The sequence below is a fragment of the Scaptodrosophila lebanonensis genome, unplaced genomic scaffold, assembly GCF_003285725.1.
Source record: "Scaptodrosophila lebanonensis strain 11010-0011.00,11010-0021.00 unplaced genomic scaffold, SlebRS2 tig00001412-arrow-pilon, whole genome shotgun sequence".
Lineage (NCBI taxonomy): Eukaryota > Metazoa > Arthropoda > Insecta > Diptera > Drosophilidae > Scaptodrosophila > Scaptodrosophila lebanonensis.
In genome coordinates, this window is record NW_022060739.1 from 7,246,356 (window position 1) to 7,267,183 (window position 20,828).

Here is a 20,828-nt window from a genome sequence, read left to right on the forward strand (position 1 = left end):
TCAAGAAGAGGGTCCAGAAAAAGGCCCGCTTGATTCACATCTAGGTATATGAATCATTATAAAAACCTGGGGAGTTTTAAAATATGTTTTAAAGCGGGGCAGGAGAGGAAACTATGCGATAAAAATAACAACCAAAAAAGGCTCCTTTCCAAAACTAAGATACCATCCAAGCTTTTTTTTTGTGAATCCAGTTCGTCTGTTTAGATCGCATAGCCTTGCCGTGCTGAATTATTTCAAAATACTGTGGTAGCAGAAAATAATTCACTTAGTTTTAGTGCAACAAACCAAAACGCCGTTAGTTTGTTCTTCAGTCCTTTATTTAAATCCCTAAAGCAGAAGCTTTTACAGCGACACAGACTCTTGTCTCCAGTCGTATTATTTGGGGTAGTGTTGGTAAACGATTTCGGCATGGTGCATGCAAGAAGAGTGAAGAAGGCTTCTACAATAGCCATTTACTCTTCCCATGCATTCAATGCCTTAACAGAAATTGTTTATTATATTTATTGTATCTATTCAGTTGATCATAATGTTTGTAGTTCTTATCAGTGGCAACGAAAGACAAAGTGTTGCTGCCAACAGCAACAACAACTACAACAGCTTAGTAAAAATGGCGACGTAATCGTTAGCAGCGCTGCAGCTGCGCAGTTGCGTGCTGCGAGCCACTAATCTTATCATCGATTAGGCGGCGCACGCGTCTTGCGTCGATGTCAGCGTCGCTGTTGCTGACCGTTGTGCGCGGGTGGGCTGCCAGTGGTTGTTGTTGCTTAAACATTGGAAGGAAGAAAAAGAAAACACACACAGAGACAAAAGGCCAATAACTGTATTGTCTTTGTGTGTGTGTGCTTTCATTTATCAATGCGGCAGTTATTTTCATGTATTGCTAAATTTTTGTTGTTCGACTACGCATGAAAGGTGCAGGTGTATTGTTATTGTTTTTATAATAACTGCTGCTGTTGGTGTTGTTGTTGTTCTGACTGATCATTGTATTGCGAGCGCTAAACGTGTTCACATTGTTGTTATTGTTAGCTTGTTTTTGAAATCGAATCTACGTGGTACACACACATATATACATAGTTATAAATATATATTTTTGCTCCGTTTTCCATGCTTGCAGCTGCGCTCTGCTGCTGCTGCCTCTGTCTCTGCTGGCTGAGCTTTTAAGCAGCGCCTAAGCAGAGTAGCCACTGACTGAGGGACTGACTGATTGACTAAGCGACCGATTGACGGACGACTAGTATATAGTCATAGGGCAAAGTCTGCGCACTTGATTCGATTATTGTCGTCGACGTCGCCTTTTCTTTGTTTTCAATGCTGTTCAAGTATTTGGATTTCGTATTTATTTGTTGTTGCTTAGTTGCTGCCCATTGTAGTGGTTGTTGTTATTGTTGCTACTGAGCAAGCCGCTTTATCGAGCTTCTGTTTTTGCTTTCGTTAATGAGCACATAAATATGTTAAAAGATAACACACACACTCACACCCAGGCACAGTTCGCATGCATTGCTAAGTGTGTTTGTGTGCCACTAACTTATTTTCAATTTCAAGTGTAAAAAAACTGATATATTTTTGTTGTTGCTTGAAACAATTGGAGCTTGAGAAATGCGGCTGCGCTTATCTCAAGAGCATCTCCCACCCAGCTGCTGAGCTATCAACAGACCTCTATTATTGTGGGTGTCATGTTTATTTCCCACTTCACACTCAATATATGCTTACTATACTTACATATATACATTTGCTTATGTTTAGTCACATAATCCATTTACAAATCATGCCTTTACTACTTGTATTTTATTAATGAACTTTGCCAAATGGCTAACAACAAACAGGTGGGTGCAATCGATTCATACCCATTCAACAGCACTTGCTGTTGTTGATTGTGAGTATTAGTTTCTAAATGATTTCTGTATTGGTTGGCAATATATATGTACTTACTACTTATATGTTTGTATGTATAGATGTGTATATCAGCAACTGTTTGCCAAGCGGCTAAGATCTGATGAATAAGTCCCTAAGAAATACAAAGTTACACATCAAATGTTTTTACAATTTAGATAAAGTCCAGATATGGACTTATAAATATTTTATTGGTCCAAACACTACCTAGAATTTCGTTTTTTGACCGCTCGTGTTTAGACTTTGAACTAAAACTGAAAGTTTTCAGGAAACTTTTGTAGACACAATAAAGGGGCTGAAATACGAGCGGCTTAAAATCAAAACTTTGGACACCCCCATACCCTTTTGATCAGAAAAGCAAATCTTTGGGAGACGCTTCAGATTCTCCTCATAAACAATAAAGTTAATTATAAAAAGTGAGTTGAGAACAAATCTGTGGAATACGTTTCAGACTGTCTTCATCAGAAACATCAGAAGCTTGCTCAACTAACTGATGGGATGGAGTAAATCTAAATGGAAATACTGATTCAAGGACAGCTGAGGCGAGGAAAACAAATCACTTGTTGTGACATCTTTAAAATTATAAAATTGTTTTGAATCAAGTTTTTAACTTTTAGAATAAATAAGTTTAAAAGAACCACAACAAGAGAAAATTTATATTTAAGCGAAAATAGTATTTCTATTCCATTTAGCAAGTTGTTTGTTTTTATGAAACAAGAAAAATAATGTTTAGTTCTATTTCGTGAAATTAATTATAACTTATGTATATAAGGCATTTTTTATTGATCTTAAAGATGTTTTTAATTCGCAAAGTAAATATATTTTTGACCAGAATGATGAGAGGAGTCTGTTTGTGTGTTGTTTGTACGTGTGAATTGATATTGAAAATTGTAATATCTATAATAAACAATCTCGGTATCGTGTTTCTCCCAAGCCCCCACGTTTTAGCGATTTCTCATAACTCACTCCATAGCTCAAATATTATAAAAATGAAGTGCCATAAACTGTATTTTAAATTCAATTTGAAGCTCTTTACAAAAACATTGAACAACGATAGAATAATCCTTTATATGAAATGGGGCTGTTGCGACAAGTGCTTTTCTTCAGATTAGCTTAGTTTTTTAAAATATATCTATATATATTTAAGATATTTGTGAACGCTAATTTATTACTAAGACTATTACGGCATCTAGAGCAGTGGAAAAATTTGAAGGATGAGAAGAAAACGCTCCTTTTGTCGAACCTAAGTAAGTTGCAATTATAAATCTTGGCAATAACTAGTTGTTGCACGTTGTTGTTTAAATTATTTGTATATAACATTAAAAATGATTAAAGATGTATGAATAGGTTCCTTAGAAGTCAAGTACATTCTTGTTTCATTTTAAAATACAAGATTAGCTTGTTATGCCTTCAAGATTATTGTGTTTCTTGTTGGTTTTCAAATGAAATTTATTATCGCCAAGACGGATTTTGCTTGGGTGTGACTCAAGTGGAGCCCTTCAGCTACTGCGCATTGTAATAAACAGTTACAAGTTCACATAAACACATGTGCATACATATACTATATATATCTAAATGCTTATACTTATAGCGTAATCATTGGCTGACCAGTCACTTTATAAATACAAAATGTAAGCAAACTGGAACTTGGACTTTGGGCGCTAGAATCATGATGTCATAATGACAGTTCTGTTTAATATAGTTTTATGAGAGACATGTGAAATATTAAGAAAGTAAATAGTTTATTGTAACACTCGGCGTGCTTGTCAGTCTGGCTAGACAATAAAAGGCAGACTTTGACAGCGTGCTGAATGAGCGGTACGAGCTAGTAGGTGAAAATGTTCATTCAGAAGAGCTGCTAGTTATTCTGTAGAAAGAACATTACAAGAGTATTTAAGCTTGAGAATTAATGATTTTGGAACAATACACATTTATGTGCTTTAGTTTAAAAGTCGGGTGCTTGCTACTTTCTCTCTCTGTAGCTAATCACACCTTTTTCAAGTATTGGCAAATATTTTCAAGTGTTGGCAAACATTTTATCAGAATCCGGATGTTTGATTACAGTTTCATTGCCAGTAGATGTAGAGGCAGACTATCCTGTTCGTTAAAGCCCTGTAAATGGAAAATATGTGTAAATGGAAAATTGTTTTAAATGATAAACGTATCACAGATAGCAACCAAAAAACTAGGCGTACATGCTGAGCGCCTTAGTTTGTCGATCTCAAAATATATGATAAAGTGAAGCTCTTATTAAAGCTACTTTTAAATATTAATATTACATGTCATTATCTTTATTTTGGTAATTCTATATTAAACAGTCTTAATACAACTTTTTTCAAATTAATAATATTTATTAAAATAGCGTTTTATTTAAATAGATTCTCACAAAAACATTTGCTCATTTCCCTTTTAAATTTCCACACAAATAAACACAAAATCTAAATCTTAAAAAAACTTTTTTCAAATTAATAACATTTATTAATTATATATTCTCCACTAAACTTACAAATTTATGTTTTATCTTAATCTTAATAAAATTTTTTTCAAATTAAGAATATTATTTTAAAATAGCGTTTTATTTAAAAAAAAAAATTCTAAAAAAAAGCCCATTTCCCTTTAAAATTTCCACTAAATTAAACAACTTTGTTTAATAACAAAATATATTTATACATGTTTTCTTTGCATTTATCACCACTACATCAGCTATAGGAAACTTTGGATAAAGAGAAACTATAGCTTAGATTTATGAATTTTTGTTTAAAACTTCTTTAATTGTTATATTTTTTCACTTAATATGTAATGATTTCGAATACTATAAGACCATCTCGATTCTTGTTTATTATGTATATATGTATAATAAATAAAAAGTAATGTGCTTTAAAAAAGATTTGTTTATTCGCCTACTCTCCGTTTCGAAACAAGGGTCAGCATTGCCGCCAATTCATGAACATATAGTACAAGTATGTTGAATTGTTATTCTCGCTCAGCTTTGTTGTGGATTAAATATAAGTATTAAGTATTTTTTTCAACATCCATTAAAGAAGACTTCCTCATTTTATAAACAGTTTTCTGCTAATTGCAAAAATATTTGCAAAAAACTCACTAAATTAAATGTTTGCCCCCCTTTGACAACTGTTATATGTTTTGTTTCTGTCATTTCTAATCTAAATAGAGGCAAGCTTGCATAATATAACGAGTGATTAATCAACTTACGATACACTCGTATACTATATTTTAAGAAGAAGCATTGGCCAATATTATCTATATGGCATTTTTACCAATTACCAATTACACAATGTTTTTTATGGCTGCAAAAATATGTAGATAAGCAAAGCTCTAATCTAGAGAACTGGGTGTTCAAAGTCGAACTACAACTATAATATGTGTACGCGTAAAAGAAAAGTCAAGAAATGTGTGCTTGGATTTTGCATAACTGCAGAAAATTGGGAGATATGCGAGGCTTGTCCTCCACACCGAATTCGATTCATGAACTTCACCCGAACTGCCCTTGACAGTCAATGCAAGAAGCGAAAACAAACAAAAGATTGCTCCGCTCTTTTCTGCTGAGACTGCTTTGTTCGCTGAAAATTGAGACGAAAATAAAAGTGATTTTTAATTTCGAGATAGGTGTTAATTCAATTTGATCAACAAACTCAATCAAGTGGAACAACCCGTTAGGTTATTGATGCCAAGCTGCCGGCCCAACTACTATTAATTGATAACTTGCTTGCGTTAAACTATAACTAGTTCAGTTATCGCGCCACACTAATCACAATGTTTTCTTTTGTTATTTTGTGCAAAGTAAACCAAAACCAAAACAAAAGCAAATTCTTGTACACTACTTAATGATTATGCGGCATTTGAGTTTAAAGAGGGGAAAAAATACAACGAATTTTAATTTGATCACCTTATGTGGAATCGAAATTACGAAATGTATTAAATTCTAAATAAATAGTATGCTAATCTGTTTGCACCGTTTTTTATTAGTTATAGTATTTCACTAGTGGATGCTTTTGAAGACCATCAACTAAATAATTTGTTGTACATTGGGACTTTTATCAATATACGAATAAGGAAACGGACCTTTCAGCAAGCTCGACATGAAGGCCTGAATCTTGAAGAATATGATGCACAAACAGTTGAAACGTCATTTAAATATTCCTCTAATACTTTAGCATTAGCTATTGTTTTCTTTTTCGAATTGATGCGAATTAAGGAATGAAGTTGACAAATATTAGAACGCCTTGACCTCGAGCAATATAAAACGTAGAGCGCTTAAATATCGTATAAGTATTCCATTAACGTTTAATCAAAAGGAGATACGGTTCTTGAGTGGCCTTTTCACATATATCATTAAAAAGTTTTAACTTTTTCATTTGTTCATACATTATTGTTAGAGTTAGCTTAAAGTAAGAACTTGTATAACCTTTTCCAACCATTTCAAAATTCTTTATATAATGATACGTTAAGAAGTTGTTATGTAGGGCGATTACTCACGTAAAAAAAAGGTTCTACTATGTATATTCTGATAAAAGCGCTATACTATATAGTATATACATATATATCGACTATAATAAATAAAAAAATATTTACGAATTTTGTTAAATGATTAACTTAATTAGCACAGCTTTAATTTATAATTATACAATATTAATGAATTTTTAAAATCAATTTCTTTGAGTCTATTATTTTGCAATGGCATATTTCGAATGCTTGTTTTAATTTCTTAAGGCAAATAACTTAATCATAATATTCATAATATAGGATATCTTCAAATCTAGCGACTTAAAACATCAATTCTTTTGCATATTTATTTTGAAAGTTAGGCGCTGTGTCGGCTATTTTGTTTTCTGATATCATAAAGCTGTCATATTTCAATTCGTTCACGCTGTAGGACATCTTAAGGTGTACTCTGTCGAACCGGGCTATGTTTTGTTTCTTCATATATTGTGAACATTTAAAAGGCGCCCCACAAATTTAAAAAGATTATTTAAAGTCCAAATGCATTTATTTATATCAAATCACCCTAACCCGTCATATAGCAGTTATTTCATGCTGCAGGGTGTTTTATAGTCCACTGTGTCCAACTAAATGCATGTTTTTATTCTTCTCATATTGCTTGTTCAAAGAAAAGTTTATTAAAGTCGTCGTTGGTTTCGTTTTTGTCAGATATGCACGCAAAAGCTCGCACCCCCCCCCCACATTTTCTGCAGTTTTAAGCAAAGCTCCGGGGCTTTAGATAAGTTGGCAGCGCTGCGTGCACAATGAAATGAAAGCTTTTGTCATTCGCAGCAGCAGCAGCAGTTAATTTAGATATTTTTTTGTTTGAGTGCTTTGGGTTAAGCTCGGGTTGGCTACCTAATAAATTTCGAGTCGGTCGCTTCGTCAGAGTTGCTTCAAGCGTGCTGCAATTTGGACGTGCCCTCTGGAAGTTGGTTAGTCAGTCGGGATTGTGTTTTGTGTTTCGTATACGCCGCGTGTTCTTCAACTTTTGTGCCGCGTCCTGCCTTTTTGCGCATAAATGTGTACATTTTGAACAAAACATTGTGCTTCTTCCTACGCCTGCCCATATTCATTGCTCACTGCTTGTCTGCCTGACTGTCACTCTGTCAGTTTGTCAATCGCTCAAGTTGCAAAACGCATGCGCGTCGCAAAGTTGTGAAGTTGTGTTGAGTGCGTGTGTGTGTGTGTGCGTGCAACGTGAAATCTGTGTTGGCTTTCAACTGTATAGTACATTACTTTTTTATACGTACATCTACATTAAATTAAACAATTTTTGCGGTAAGTTCCCACTGGGTTTTTACATAAAGGCTTTCGGGTCAACAATGTGTGTACGAAAGCATTGACGGTTTCCCCCCTTGTTGTTGGGCATTTGTTGTATTTGTTATTGGAGTTGTTGTTGTTACTCTGCTCATGCGCGCACGTTGCTGGTGACACACTTTCTGGCGTCCGTCTCTTTGGCCTGCCCCTGCCTCGCAGATCTGGCAGGTCTTTTCAGGTCTGTGCAGGTCTCTGCAGGTCTGTGGTCTTTGGCTGTCGCTCTGGCTGTGCCTGTGGCTGCCACAGCAAACAATTTTGGCTTGTTACTTGTTGGCCGTCTTACCGCCTGCTTAGCTTGGCAATAAAAACAATAACCACATGGCTGCATTACGACAACGCGTGCCCAAATTTATGCATATAGTACGATACGGCTCTCGCTCATTTCATTTCCATTCATAATTAGACGTCTTAACTTTGCCGCCATTCAAATTTTACAATCTAAAAATGTTGCACTTGCGCCTCGGCATTGCTGGTGATTATATATAATTATATTAAGGTTGTTCAAAATAAATGTAGCATAGCTCACAATGAAAATCGAGTCCAATCCGGGGGGGCACAGTGGGTGGCGAATAGTTTGTGTATTGCCCAAGATTGCTTTTATTTTGCTGCTGAATAACATTTTTTCGTTGAAATTGTGTATTATTTTTAACAAAATTTTAATTCAATAATAATGATTTTATTATTCGATTATTGACTGGATTGGGAAAACATTAAAAGTGTTTTATGCATTATAGCAGATTGGAAAACTCTTGCGTATTCATTTTTGTTTAAAAACTAGTCTCCAATATTATTATTTCCTTCAACTTATGTAAAAATTAAATATTTTTCTACGCAAAACTAATTTTGCGATTTTCACTTATATATTATATTTATTTATTTATTTGTTGACTAAATTTAAGGTTTAACAATAGTATTATGTTGTATATTTTAATCTTCTTCAGTAAGTTCCATTGTTATTTTATAGAATTATTTAAAGAAATGCAAAATGCTAACTATTTAAATATTTCTGAACTTTCTTAAATTATGTCTTAGCTATGAGTACCATTTCCCAACTTATTTCTTTAAATATTTCTGAGCTTTTTCAAATTATGTCTTAGCTATGAGTATTATTTCCGAACTTATATTTTTTAAATATTTCTGAACTTGCTTAAATTAGCTATGATTATTAAATTTTTCCTCACTTACTTGTATTTCTTTAAATATTTCGGAACTTTCTTATGGGTACTATTCCCCAACTTATTTCTTTACTGCTTACTGGTTGCCAATATTTTGGCCCACTGTGCTTTGCTAGACTATTAGTCCGCCACCCGCTTCGTCAGCCCTGCAAGTATCTTCGCACTGTGCTCTGACACTTGAAGGTTTTTGCGTTTGACACGCACTGGTTTTTGATTGCATATAATTTTCAGTTGTGTTTTGTTGGGTTTTGTGTTGCTTTCGCACTGTTGCTGTTTATTCACGATCACACCGAATCCGTCTCAATGTCTGGCTTATAAATATTAAAGACAGCGCCGCTTGTAGTGCTAATGACACAAAAAAAAAAGAGAAGAACTGACTGCGTTCGTTCACTTTTCGTTTGTGCCTCATCGGCTGTTGGCTTAACTGATTTTTGGCTGTTTGCAATATATTCTAAAACTTGCGACCTTGCGGCAAAAAAGCGTAATGAATACACAACAAATTGAACAGCGAATACCGACTTTAGTCGAATAGTAGTATGTAAACAAAAAAGTTTCCAAAAACTGAGCTGTTCAATACACTGGTTTTTAGTAAACCAGTCAAACATCTCGGTGGGTCCGATTCTTGGCTGAGACGCGTTTGTCTTTAAGTACATATATGTATTGATATGTATGTATGTGTGGGTATTTATTCAAAAATTAGCTTATCAAGTGAAGGATAAAGAACAGCGGAAAAAATTGTTAAATTGATTTTTGTCTTTTCAATTTTTTTGGTGAATTATTTACTTGACTGACGCCACGTTTTTATGATGGACAGCAAAAAAGCAAAAACTGGTTGGCATTTCGGAGCGGTTCTTAATAAAAACCGGCCGCTCCGTATTCTAAAACTTTAAAAAAAAAAAAACAATTTTGTTGCTTTAAATATGCAAATTCTGTTGCATCATGTCGAGCTTAAATACACGTTTTTGTGGCCTATAAAATAATATTTCAGTTACTTGTTTGCTTTTGCAATATTTCTAACTTGACCTATAAAGTTTGGACTTTGAAAAAATTCAGCAGCAACTTTTTTGAGATCTCATATGACTTTAAAGCTGTCGCAAACTCTTTTAGAATAGCACACAATAGACGTTGATGCTGGTTTGTCGATTAAACAAGTATCGCTAAACATCCTGGATATTATTCATTATATAATTGATTTGCAGATTTGTCTGGTTTGTCTCGTTATATAATTATGCTTATATACTATACATACATATATGAAATTCGTTGGCTTTATAACAGTTGATAAAATTGTTAACAGATATTGAGACTTGACAGTGGTTTTTAAATATACAACTTGCATATATAATACAAATATACTATACATATGTATGTAAATAAGTTCAGATATATGTTTGTGTACAATTAGGTGCATCTCGGCACATTGCTTCTGATCTGTTGACCAGCTGGGGTTGGTGGAGGTTTCCTTGCCCGGCTGACAGAAATGGAATGGTTCTTCTTTTTCAAATCGGGCAACTATTAATCCTTTCATTTTCTCATACTAAATGGGAAGTTTCGAATAGACGGAATTCCTTTTTTAATTATTAACGCAAAGCAAATTAGTTGCATTACTACATCCCTAAGCCATATCCGTGTGGAAAACGTTCCCTTCAAACCATTTGTATGAAACCCTCTGGCATTTTTATTTCATTAGTAATGGTAGGTATTATTATGTCTTGGAACAGCTAATATTTTATTTATTTATTTAGCATTTATTTCTCCTAACATTTAAAACCTGTAATATCTTATTTAATTGATGTGTTATTGTTCTCTATATGTTGTAGAAATTAATTAGCTTTGCACACCCACTTTTAAAAGCCAACCACTTTTAAAAGCACTTCCAGTAATTGTCGCTTAAGTCAGGGGTAATTAAAGTTAAAGGGGCAATTAAGAGATGCCGCTACTTGATTTGTTTATGTAATTTATTATTTATTGTTTTTACTCTTAAAATGCATTAGGATATAATTTTGTTTAGGTTCTGTATAATTGAAAATAAACTACATATATCTAGCACAAAATAGATAAATGATAGATAATTGTAATTTTTTATTAATTATTTTTTATAAGAGGCTACACTTACAGAATTAACTTAATTAACTTCAATCATGCTTCTGCGAATATATTAGCGTTGTGTGTGATTGGGGCCTGTTTTTGTAATCGTTAACTCACGATATACCTTACCCATCGTTTATATGCTCTAAAATATTACGATTAGAAAATCTGGCCTTACATTTATGTTAAAGTTGGAAATTGTGAGAGTGGAAGTCAAACGAAATCATCATCAAAAAGCTAAGATCGATTAAAGATTAGTTAAAATCTTTATTGAAACACCTGGAACTAGAACTTCGCATGTCCACATCACCAGTTTATCGTAATTAGTCTAAAAATAATTGGCATGGAAATAAACTAACAAATATCCGAGCTGTCGAGATTGCAATTATTTGCTTCTAAGGTTTATAAGTACAACATGTGGAATGTAGTAATTAGAAATGTTTTATTAAATTTATAAGCCCACTTTTAATAGTTCTAATTCTTTATGCACTTATACAGTTGCACTTAAGTCATATAAGGGGCAATTAATACAAGTAGCTGATTTGTTTACCTAAACTCGTAAGATCCATTTTCCACAATTGAGTTTTGATTGATTTATTGATGTTACTGCCAGTAATTGGCCACCCAACATGCGATGATATCACTTGTCAAGTGTAAATAGCATTTTGAGATCATTTGTTTAAATTCTCCTCATGTGTGTTTTGTCATGTAAAGTGTGGATTTCACATTATCGTATTTGTTATTGGTTGTACCTCTATTACAATTCCTGGCACCTCTCTAAAACGACCGTCTTTGTTCTTCTTTGCTAGTTAAAGCAAAGTCTTAACGCTTAGCTCGTTAGCATGATACTCATCATTAGTTGGGCGTGTCATTCACACATTCGCTTTTTTATTTTTATACGTACTTGTACTCATACGTACATACTTGTATACTTTTTTCAAATCGGACTCTAAGTGCAGATCTCCAAGTCCGCAAGTCATTCCCATACGTAGTGGCACATTATTTTGTGATTTTCAGTTGAAATGCAAATGCAGCGATCGTTTGTTTTTGTTTTTTATGCAAAACGGTCGTTTCCCCTTAATTTGAGAAACAGGCCTGTTAATACTAATAATTGATGGGCTTGGGTTTCGCTTTTACGAGCATGCCTGCAATGCCATGTTTATTGCATTTTGGGGCTGCAACCGATGTTTATAACGCGATTAAGCACAAGTACAGTAAATAATTATTATACTATACATATATAGTATGTATGTATAGTATGTATATGTATACATATGCATATATGTAGATAGCTGGGTATGAAATCTATTCAAGCCGTTTGCCTTGTACTAATCGGGCAAGGAAAAAAAATTAAATAATCGTATGGGGAACAAGAATAATAAACTGTTGAATGTATGTACAATAATCGCATGTTTATGCGGGTACTCGCTTAATTTATACGCGATTAAAACTTTTTCCATAGCCACTCACTTCAGATATTGCAGCTTGTACTTTTCCAGTACAAGTACAAAAAGTTCCCAGCAGTCTGCTGAACTAGTTCTGAGCTGTTGGTTGAGCTTGTTTCAAACATATATCTTACAGTTATGCTTGTTTAGGCATCAGCATTCCGTCATTGTAATTAATTATTACTTGTAATTACTATAGATTCAGGCCGCATGAATATATATAAGATATATAAAGATTTTATGTCATTCATAGGAATGATGATGCCTTATTTAGGAATGGTTTAGTTAGCAAATAAAATTATCTCGGAATAACTCCAGCTGGAAATAATAATTGAAAAACATTTATGTTTTCTACAAATATTTTAAATTTTTCTAGCTAATAAGTCAGCCCTACCTTCACTATCTAGTGTACTATTATTGCGTGACTATTAAACATCTAATTTTAAATAATGGAATTTTGTTTTTACTGATATTTCGGATCACATTTAAGGTTCACACGATCCAGTTTATTTTGAGTATAAATACAAATAATAAATACACTATTGTCGTTCCATTTACAGAAAATAGAGCTTAATAGCAAATATTGTAAATCTTTAGTTTGTTTATTATTTTAGTTATCTCGAATAGGATTTTGTTATGATTCGCTTTTGGAGAAACATGCTTCGAAAACAAATCCAATGATTTCTTCGAGCAAATATTTAATGTTATTATGCTATTTACCTTAAAAGAATAAATATTTCCGAAGCCAAAGCTAAAAAACTTTTACCCCTTAAAGGGAAAAATTGAATTCCTTATGAATTAAATATTGACAGAGTATTGTAAGATAAATAACCAGTTCCCGAAATTTTTGCGAAGTAACAATTGTGTTGCTCAGAGGGGCCAAGTGCTGTTCGCTTTCGAATAACCTATAAATATATTACATACAAGTATGTAGGTATATAGTTATATATATTTAACTGGCAGACGATTAGAATTATCAGCGCAAACTCCAAGGTTAACTGCCGACTACTATACTAACTAATATTTTATTGATATGCAATTATCAAAGCACTCAGCCTAATTGCAGTGTCAGTCAGAAAGAGTAAGATGTGGATTGTTGTCAGAAATCAGTAGTCGTATCAAGAGAGGAATTAGTATACGTAACGCCTCACTTAGCTCGAATTTGCGATGAAAATTGGCTCATTTGACGCTAGTTGTAAATAACACAAAGGGCAACAACTTATCATGCAATGTGTATATTGAACGCTACATATATTATTATTCAAAGCTTTAACTGCATTTTGAATGGAAAGTTACAAATAAATACTTAGTATAGGCGAACCGCAGCTACTTAAGTCAGTTAGTTACCTACTTTAGCGGCCTATTAAACACTTTTTATTGCAGACCTTCGATGCACCAATTAACAAGTTTTACAACCAGCTGATCAGAAAATACAAATATTCAAGGTTTTCAATTGTTTTCAGCCGCATTGAAAAGGGCTTTCCTGGGGTCGTAAACAATTTAAGCAAATTTTACGCTCAAACCGTTATAAAGATTTGAGGTCGAACGCTGTTTTGAGAATGGCATGAAATTTTGCAAAACTATGTCTCACATAGCCGATGTGAAGGCATCAAAACAAATATGTACGTGTATATTAAAATAAACAACTTTTGTGGCAACGACAATTGCAAGAAATCGTCGAGGTCAGCTGTGCTTCAATGAGAAGCGCCGAGAAGAGTGTGCGGCCTTCGGTGCGATCGTGAAAGTTGAAACTAAGGTTGTCTGCGACTTCAATGAAGTAACAAGAGTTCAGTTCAATGAGATTTTCGACTGTGGAGGTTTCAAAAATGAAAAGCAACATTATCTTCTGCCAGCTATTCATTTCTAAAGACGAATGAGATCCCAACCTCACTTTCGACCTCACCCATTGGTTCTAAGAATATTTGTAGTGGTACCGTTAGGTTCTCCATATCTAAATACTAGCATTAACATTGTTGTAGCTTAGAAAACTTTGCAGCAATTAAGTGATTGAATTAAGAGTGAAATGTGGTTCTAATCGTCTCCTAGACTTCATATTTAATAGCATTTGTCTTTCACAAAATTGCTAAAATAAGTCATAATCTTGATTCTGTTCTATCTTTTTTATCTGTTTAAATCGTCCTTGTAATCGAGCCTTTAACCTGACTTTAAACTTACAGTTTTTGTCTTTGCGGACGTTTTTCTAATTCTTGTTTTTTATTAAACCTATTTGCCTTTTATTTGTATTTAACTTTTTTCTTTTTTCTTTCTTTCTTCCACTTATGTCATTGCTACAGACTGCGTAAATATTCTTCTATTCATTTCATATTCATTTCAATCTCTTTTTATTTATAGAATCAGTATTCACCTTTTCGCTCTTCTTATTCTAATGGCACCTCATTATCATCCTCCATATCATCCCCATCTATTTGTCCATCTATATATTTATTTTTTCTTAAAAAAAACCAAACTCGAAATACTTGTACATTTGTTGAGCTGGCGAAGCTAGTCTTTTTTAAATGTTATTCAGCTTATTACTTATTTAGTTTAACGCATAAACTCGTTTGAATTCTGATGCAAGAAGAGTGCAATTTGCTTTTATTTCTAATTTCTTGATTTTGACTTCATCAGCGACAAACGGGCTGGGGAGTTCCCCTCATTCCCCTCACAAGCACGGTAACTCGGTGAAGAGCTGAGGAGTAATGTACTTTAAACATATTCAGTCGCTTAATTTATATAATTAAACTTGTACCCAGGGCGTGGGTAATCCAAATCAATATTCTTCAACTCAATTAAATTGCTTTAAATTAATGAGAGACCTATATTAAAAGCCTGTTTTGTGCTTTGCTTGAAATTGTGGCAAAGTTGCTGTGAATAATAATTGGTTTTATTGAATTTTAAGTTTTTAAAGTTATATTTAGAATTTTGCTACAAATTCAATCAAAGCCAAGTCGCTGTGAATAACAATTGGTTTTATTGAATTTCAAGTTTTTTAAAGTTATATTTAGAAGTAAGTTATGAGCTTTTAAATGTTTCTCCAAGAATAGAGTTAAGCATGACGTAATATTTTATTCATATTATGAAAAGCATTCGCTTAAGTTGAAAGAAGTATATGGCATAGAAAAAATAAATAAAAAGCGATCCCAATAGAAATTGTTTATGATTAAGAGAGTGTCTTAAAAAATGCAGCGTTGTTTGAAAAACAAATATTCTGCTTGCCTATGTTCAGATTTCAAGCTAATGCGTCGATTTCGACTAGCTTTATAAGTACAAGAACTTTTTTAAAGAAGAACACAGAGCTAATATTTTGGCAAAATCAGTTTTTACCTCCCTACTCAAAATAACTTTTTTCACGAACAAGAAGCATTACGAACGAGTGGTCGGCATGTCCTTCAGAATGGCTTTAAAATTCTTTTTCTATTTCTATTTTTTTCAATGGCAAATTCACTTTTCCGACAACTTTTAATAGTCATACGCAGCCAATTCAATCAAACACCAAAAACTCCAATTATATAGCATATTTAACCAGGTGGAACAAATTCCTAATGAATAAACAAATCAAATGATATGGTTTCGGGCCATCTGGGTGCGCTTTGAGGCTTAGTTTAAGCATCGTATTGAAAACAACGCTTTCCATCACAATACTAAGTATCTATCTAATAATTATTTTATTATTTTAACTCCCTCTTGATAACTTTTGAATATTGAATTAAGAGTGAGGCTTAGTTTTAGCATCGTATTGAAAACAACGCGTTTCATCACAATACTAAGTATCTATCTAATAATTATTTTAACTCCTTCTTGTCATCTTTTGAATATTGAATTAAGAGTGAGGCTTAGTTTTAGCATCGTATTGAAAACAACGCGTTTCATCACAATACCAAGTATCTATATGATAAGCTTGGGTATTTATTTTAAATCCCTCTTGAAATATTTTGAATATTGAATTAAGATACATTTTTGTTTATCAGCAAGAGAGAGAGAGAGAGAGCGCATCTTTCGCTGATCGAATTTTTGTTGATGAATCGTTGTTTTGAAGAAATTTCATTCCTTTTTTTTAGCCTTTTAAAACTACTTATCTAGTGCCTGCTGGATGCTTTTAACGCCTTGCTTGGCACACTATTTATGCACATTGCTGACTGATTTACATATTAAAGCATTTTCCATCGAGTCGGCATGAATCATCGCTTCTATTTTTACATGCTGTTGTTTTTCTTCCCCCCCACCCCTAACGCGCATTTACACATTGTAGTAACATAAGTTACCTAAGTTAGTACGGCTCATTAATTTTTAGTTGTTTTACTTTGTATTTTTGCAACGCATTATTAACATTACATGTCGCTTCGTGAGTCGTGCCTTGTAATTTGTGAGACACTTTGCATGTTTCGAATCAACAATTAAATTTGTCACGAATTGCAATAACAATAATGAAGAGATTAATTAAATTAGTTGCACGTTCAATTTAGTCTTAGACTCGTACATAGCTTTACAAAATATTGTAAGCCGGCAAATGAAATGTATGCACATAAATTTTAGGGGCTGTTGAACCGCTGACGAAAACTGCGAAACAACAAATAAACATTACAAAAGGGTTTTTGTTTGTCAGTTTCAAAAAATTCAAATCAAACGCTTGGCCAGAATGTAAACCAATTTCTGGTTGGCCGCTTGTCCGACCGGTGTGACGAAGAGCTTGACAAACAAGCCGAAATTGTTAACGACAGCGAACAAAAGGCTGACCAGCACATTTATTTTTTATTTATCTTTTTCCATATCAATTAATTTGTTGTCTGCCGCTTGTCTCTTTTTATTATTGCTGTTGTTGTTGACTTTTCGAGCCATGCTTTGCTTTGCTCCGACCTTGACTTTCGCCTTGATAAGTGAACGATCAAACAAAGATCGAGAAAAATTCAAATTTAGTTGCTAATTGGTTCGTTCGTATGATTTTTGGCCAAGCTTGACTGCAGCCCAGAAATGCAGTGATTTGTTCGATTTATGCATTTGGCCAAATTGATTATGCATCTGTGAGAGCCATTTGTCAGTCTTCTAATAGCAATTGAAGTCCTTCGCCCGTTGTCAGCAGTTATGGAGCTCGACATCAAGTGTATCTGGCGCACAAAATGCCACGTCATGACTTGGCTTTTTTTTAGTTTCAATTTAAATTTGATTATTGTTGCTGTCCAAGGTGCCGCACGCTTGCTTTGTATGGGCCGAATAACCGAACTACAAAAACACAAACCTTTGCCTATTATGCGGCTTTTGAGCTCATGTTGTGTGACCAGTTTTGTTGTTGCTCTGGCCAGTCTGTCGCTTCTTCCGTTGTGGGTTGCTAATGAAGTTCAGCATTGACTCATGTGCTTCCCTTGGACATTGAGGCATTGAACTGTGCGCAGGCGCGGAAGTAACCCAGTTCATCATATCGTCTTTATCTTTTCTTTCTTTATGCTAGCTGTGTCCGTATCGCTAGAGGAAACGCTAAATTGTCTACAAAAGTTTATCAACCGCACTCATTTGCTTTTATTCTCGCTCACAGCGTTCACTTGCAAACATGGGCAAAGCCGAGTGCATCAGCTACGATGATAACCAAGTACCCTACATCGACTTGGGCACTGCACGGATTCGCATGGAAAAGGAGGAGGCACCCGAATGGGCGCTGAAGAAGGCACAGGATGAGCTGCGCGAGCTGCCCGGCATTAAGGAAGAGGCCATCAAGGAGCTCCGCCGCCTCATAGAGAGTGAGTTTTGAAACATGGAAAAAACGCTGTGTATGATATATGTGGGAATTGGTGATAATTAGCTTAGAAGGTTATCAAAATAAAGCTTCAATTAGAGCATCAATAAATCCATAATGATAGCAACTACTGATTCTGTTTTGATATAAGAATCTATCTATCTACAGATTCAGTTTTCATATTAGAATCTATTTAGCAGAGCTCATTATCGATGTGTAGCTAAAGAAAGGAAATAGCACAGATATCGGAAGTAGAAGAAGACTTGACTTTACAATGATAGGAGGGAGCAGACTTAATATAAATTAAATATATATATTAGATCTCCAAAGAATACCCCCTGGCTATGAAATGCATGTATAGTAGTAGATTATTGCAGCTACGAAAGATTTAGTTTCTTAAATTATTTATGGTTACAAGTGTTCCCAGAACTTTTAGGCAGTCATCTAAAGGCACCTTTCTATTATAATTTCTAGTTGTTCTCAAAGTAATTTAGCACAACTAGTTGTAGAATTCTTTTCACTTTTTAAAACTTCACTGCCAAGATGACATTTAGCTGCCGGCCGGTGAAGCAATACACATCTTTGATTGATTGTTCTAGAATTGACGTAATCCTGAGATTATAAAGAATGAACGACAAAGAACTGACTTACAAAAATCTCTCTATGCTGATTCATAAAAAACATAGAAGCCAGATGAAATAGTCTTGGGAACATTTCATATAGGATGTTTATCTTAGGTTACTTCTACTTATACAAAGAACCTTTATTATGAACTTGTATTGTTATTAACTTCTTCCAACTTTTTATGCTTAATTTCTGCATAATAGATGAAAAGTATCTGAACTTGCCAATGGATGATGAGTACATGATGATGTTCCTCAGACCTACCCATTACTACCCGGAGAGCGCTTTAAAGCGTTTGAAGAACTTCTATCACATGAAACTGAAGTACGGCATTGCCTGCGAGAATATTGTGCCCGGAAAGCTACGGAATGTGTTCGAGAGCGACATTCTGTCGTTGCTGCCCACCCGTGATCAGCACGGACGTCGTCTGTTGGTGCTCGAGGCTGGCAGTGAGTAATTGTTGGATTGTTGGAGCTCCGTCCCATCATGAAGGTCAAACTAAAGTTTTGATTTGATTTGATTTTTTGTAGAAAAATGGAAGCCTTCACAAGTGCCGCTGTGCGATCTGTTCCGTGGCATTCAGCTGACGGTGCTGGGCTCCATGGTGGAGCCATATTCGCAGATTTGTGGTGCTGTTGTCATCATTGATATGGAAGGTAATGAAAGCGACTACAATGTACACAAAAAGTCTAGCATGCCGTAATGATAATGACCCGTAATAGCCGACAAATTTTATTACACTGCACAGTCACATCGACAGCCCATTTGACCCCAAATTTCACATTTTAATTGCCACACAGGTCTGCCACTGAGCCACATCACACAGTTCACGCCCTCATTTGCCGCCATGTTGTTGGACTATGTGCAGGAGTGCATCTGTATGCGACTGAAGGGTGTACACATTGTCAATAATTCCTATATCTTCAACATGCTGTTCGCCATTTTCAAGCCCTTCATACGCGAGAAGCTGCGCAAGCGCGTGAGTTGAGAACAAGATATTCAAATATTTCAAATAGAAATTGAACATATTGTGTGTTTATTGGCAGATTTTCTTCCATGGCAAAGATTGGAAGTCGCTAACATCCCACATTGACGCCAACTCCTTGCCACCCAAATACGGCGGTACGGCCACATGGGAGCTGCCGCCTGGCAAGCTGCTGGGCGAGTTCTTCGAACTCTACACCCCCGACTATGAAAGTAAGCATATACTTAAATTTATTTGTATGCTATTATTTATGCTAAAAATTAATTGAATTTGTTGCAGGAGCCGACAGTTATGGCTACATGGACGGCTATACGATGAAGAAGAAATGAGCTTAGCCATGACAGTTTTTGATATTTTTGTATTTTAACGCATTAAGTTGGGTCATTTGTGATATTGCAATTACTATATATTGTATTTTGTAGTTGTTTATTCCAAATGTTTTTAAGTTTAAGCTTGCAGTAGAAGAATTGTTATAAGGCACTCTTAAATTCTTGCGATATTATACACCACACACAAAAATTATATATAAACTATATGTAGATGTTACAAATGTAAAGGCACCATTGAAGTGCGTGCAACAAAAACACAAAGCAAAGTGCTAAAGATTTGAAATATGACAAACAAAGACTTTAGTAGGGTTTCTAGGCATATTGCAGAATAATTCTTTTTGTAATCATTTAATTAAGATAAATAAAATACACATAAAATTATGATAAATACACAAACTACTCAGAGACTTTGTTTAATTTGCGGCGATTTGTAAGACTGTCTAAAGGGGAATACTCCATGGGTTTTATTGGATTCAAATTTATTTTTACTTCTTTCGTTTTGAAAAAAGCTTTTAAAGGTATTTCCAGAGCGCCTTCTTCACAGCTTTTTCCTATGGAATCTATCTATACTTTTTATTGTCTCTGAAGCCGAGAAGAATTGAGTTTCTTTTCTGTTAAATGTTTTTATGAAGCTTTTCCATTAGTTTAACACTGCAGACTGAATATACATAGCAATATTTAACTATTTAACTAGCTGATTCAATACGAATATCTCAGCATAAAAACATTTTCTCGTCTAAGAAGTGA

General features: G+C 34.3%; 1 protein-coding gene across 1 annotated transcript; it reads left to right on the forward strand.

The window, feature by feature from the left end:
• Window positions 1-7,306: 7,306 nt before the first annotated feature.
• Window positions 7,307-20,480, forward strand: LOC115631526 (alpha-tocopherol transfer protein-like). Its single transcript, XM_030528297.1, has 7 exons — window positions 7,307-7,671; window positions 17,946-18,147; window positions 18,971-19,216; window positions 19,298-19,423; window positions 19,568-19,746; window positions 19,814-19,964; window positions 20,032-20,480. The coding sequence occupies exons 2-7, from the start codon at window positions 17,961-17,963 to the stop codon at window positions 20,079-20,081; spliced, it is 939 nt and encodes a 312-aa protein (XP_030384157.1). The 5' UTR covers window positions 7,307-7,671; window positions 17,946-17,960; the 3' UTR covers window positions 20,082-20,480.
• Window positions 20,481-20,828: the final 348 nt, after the last annotated feature.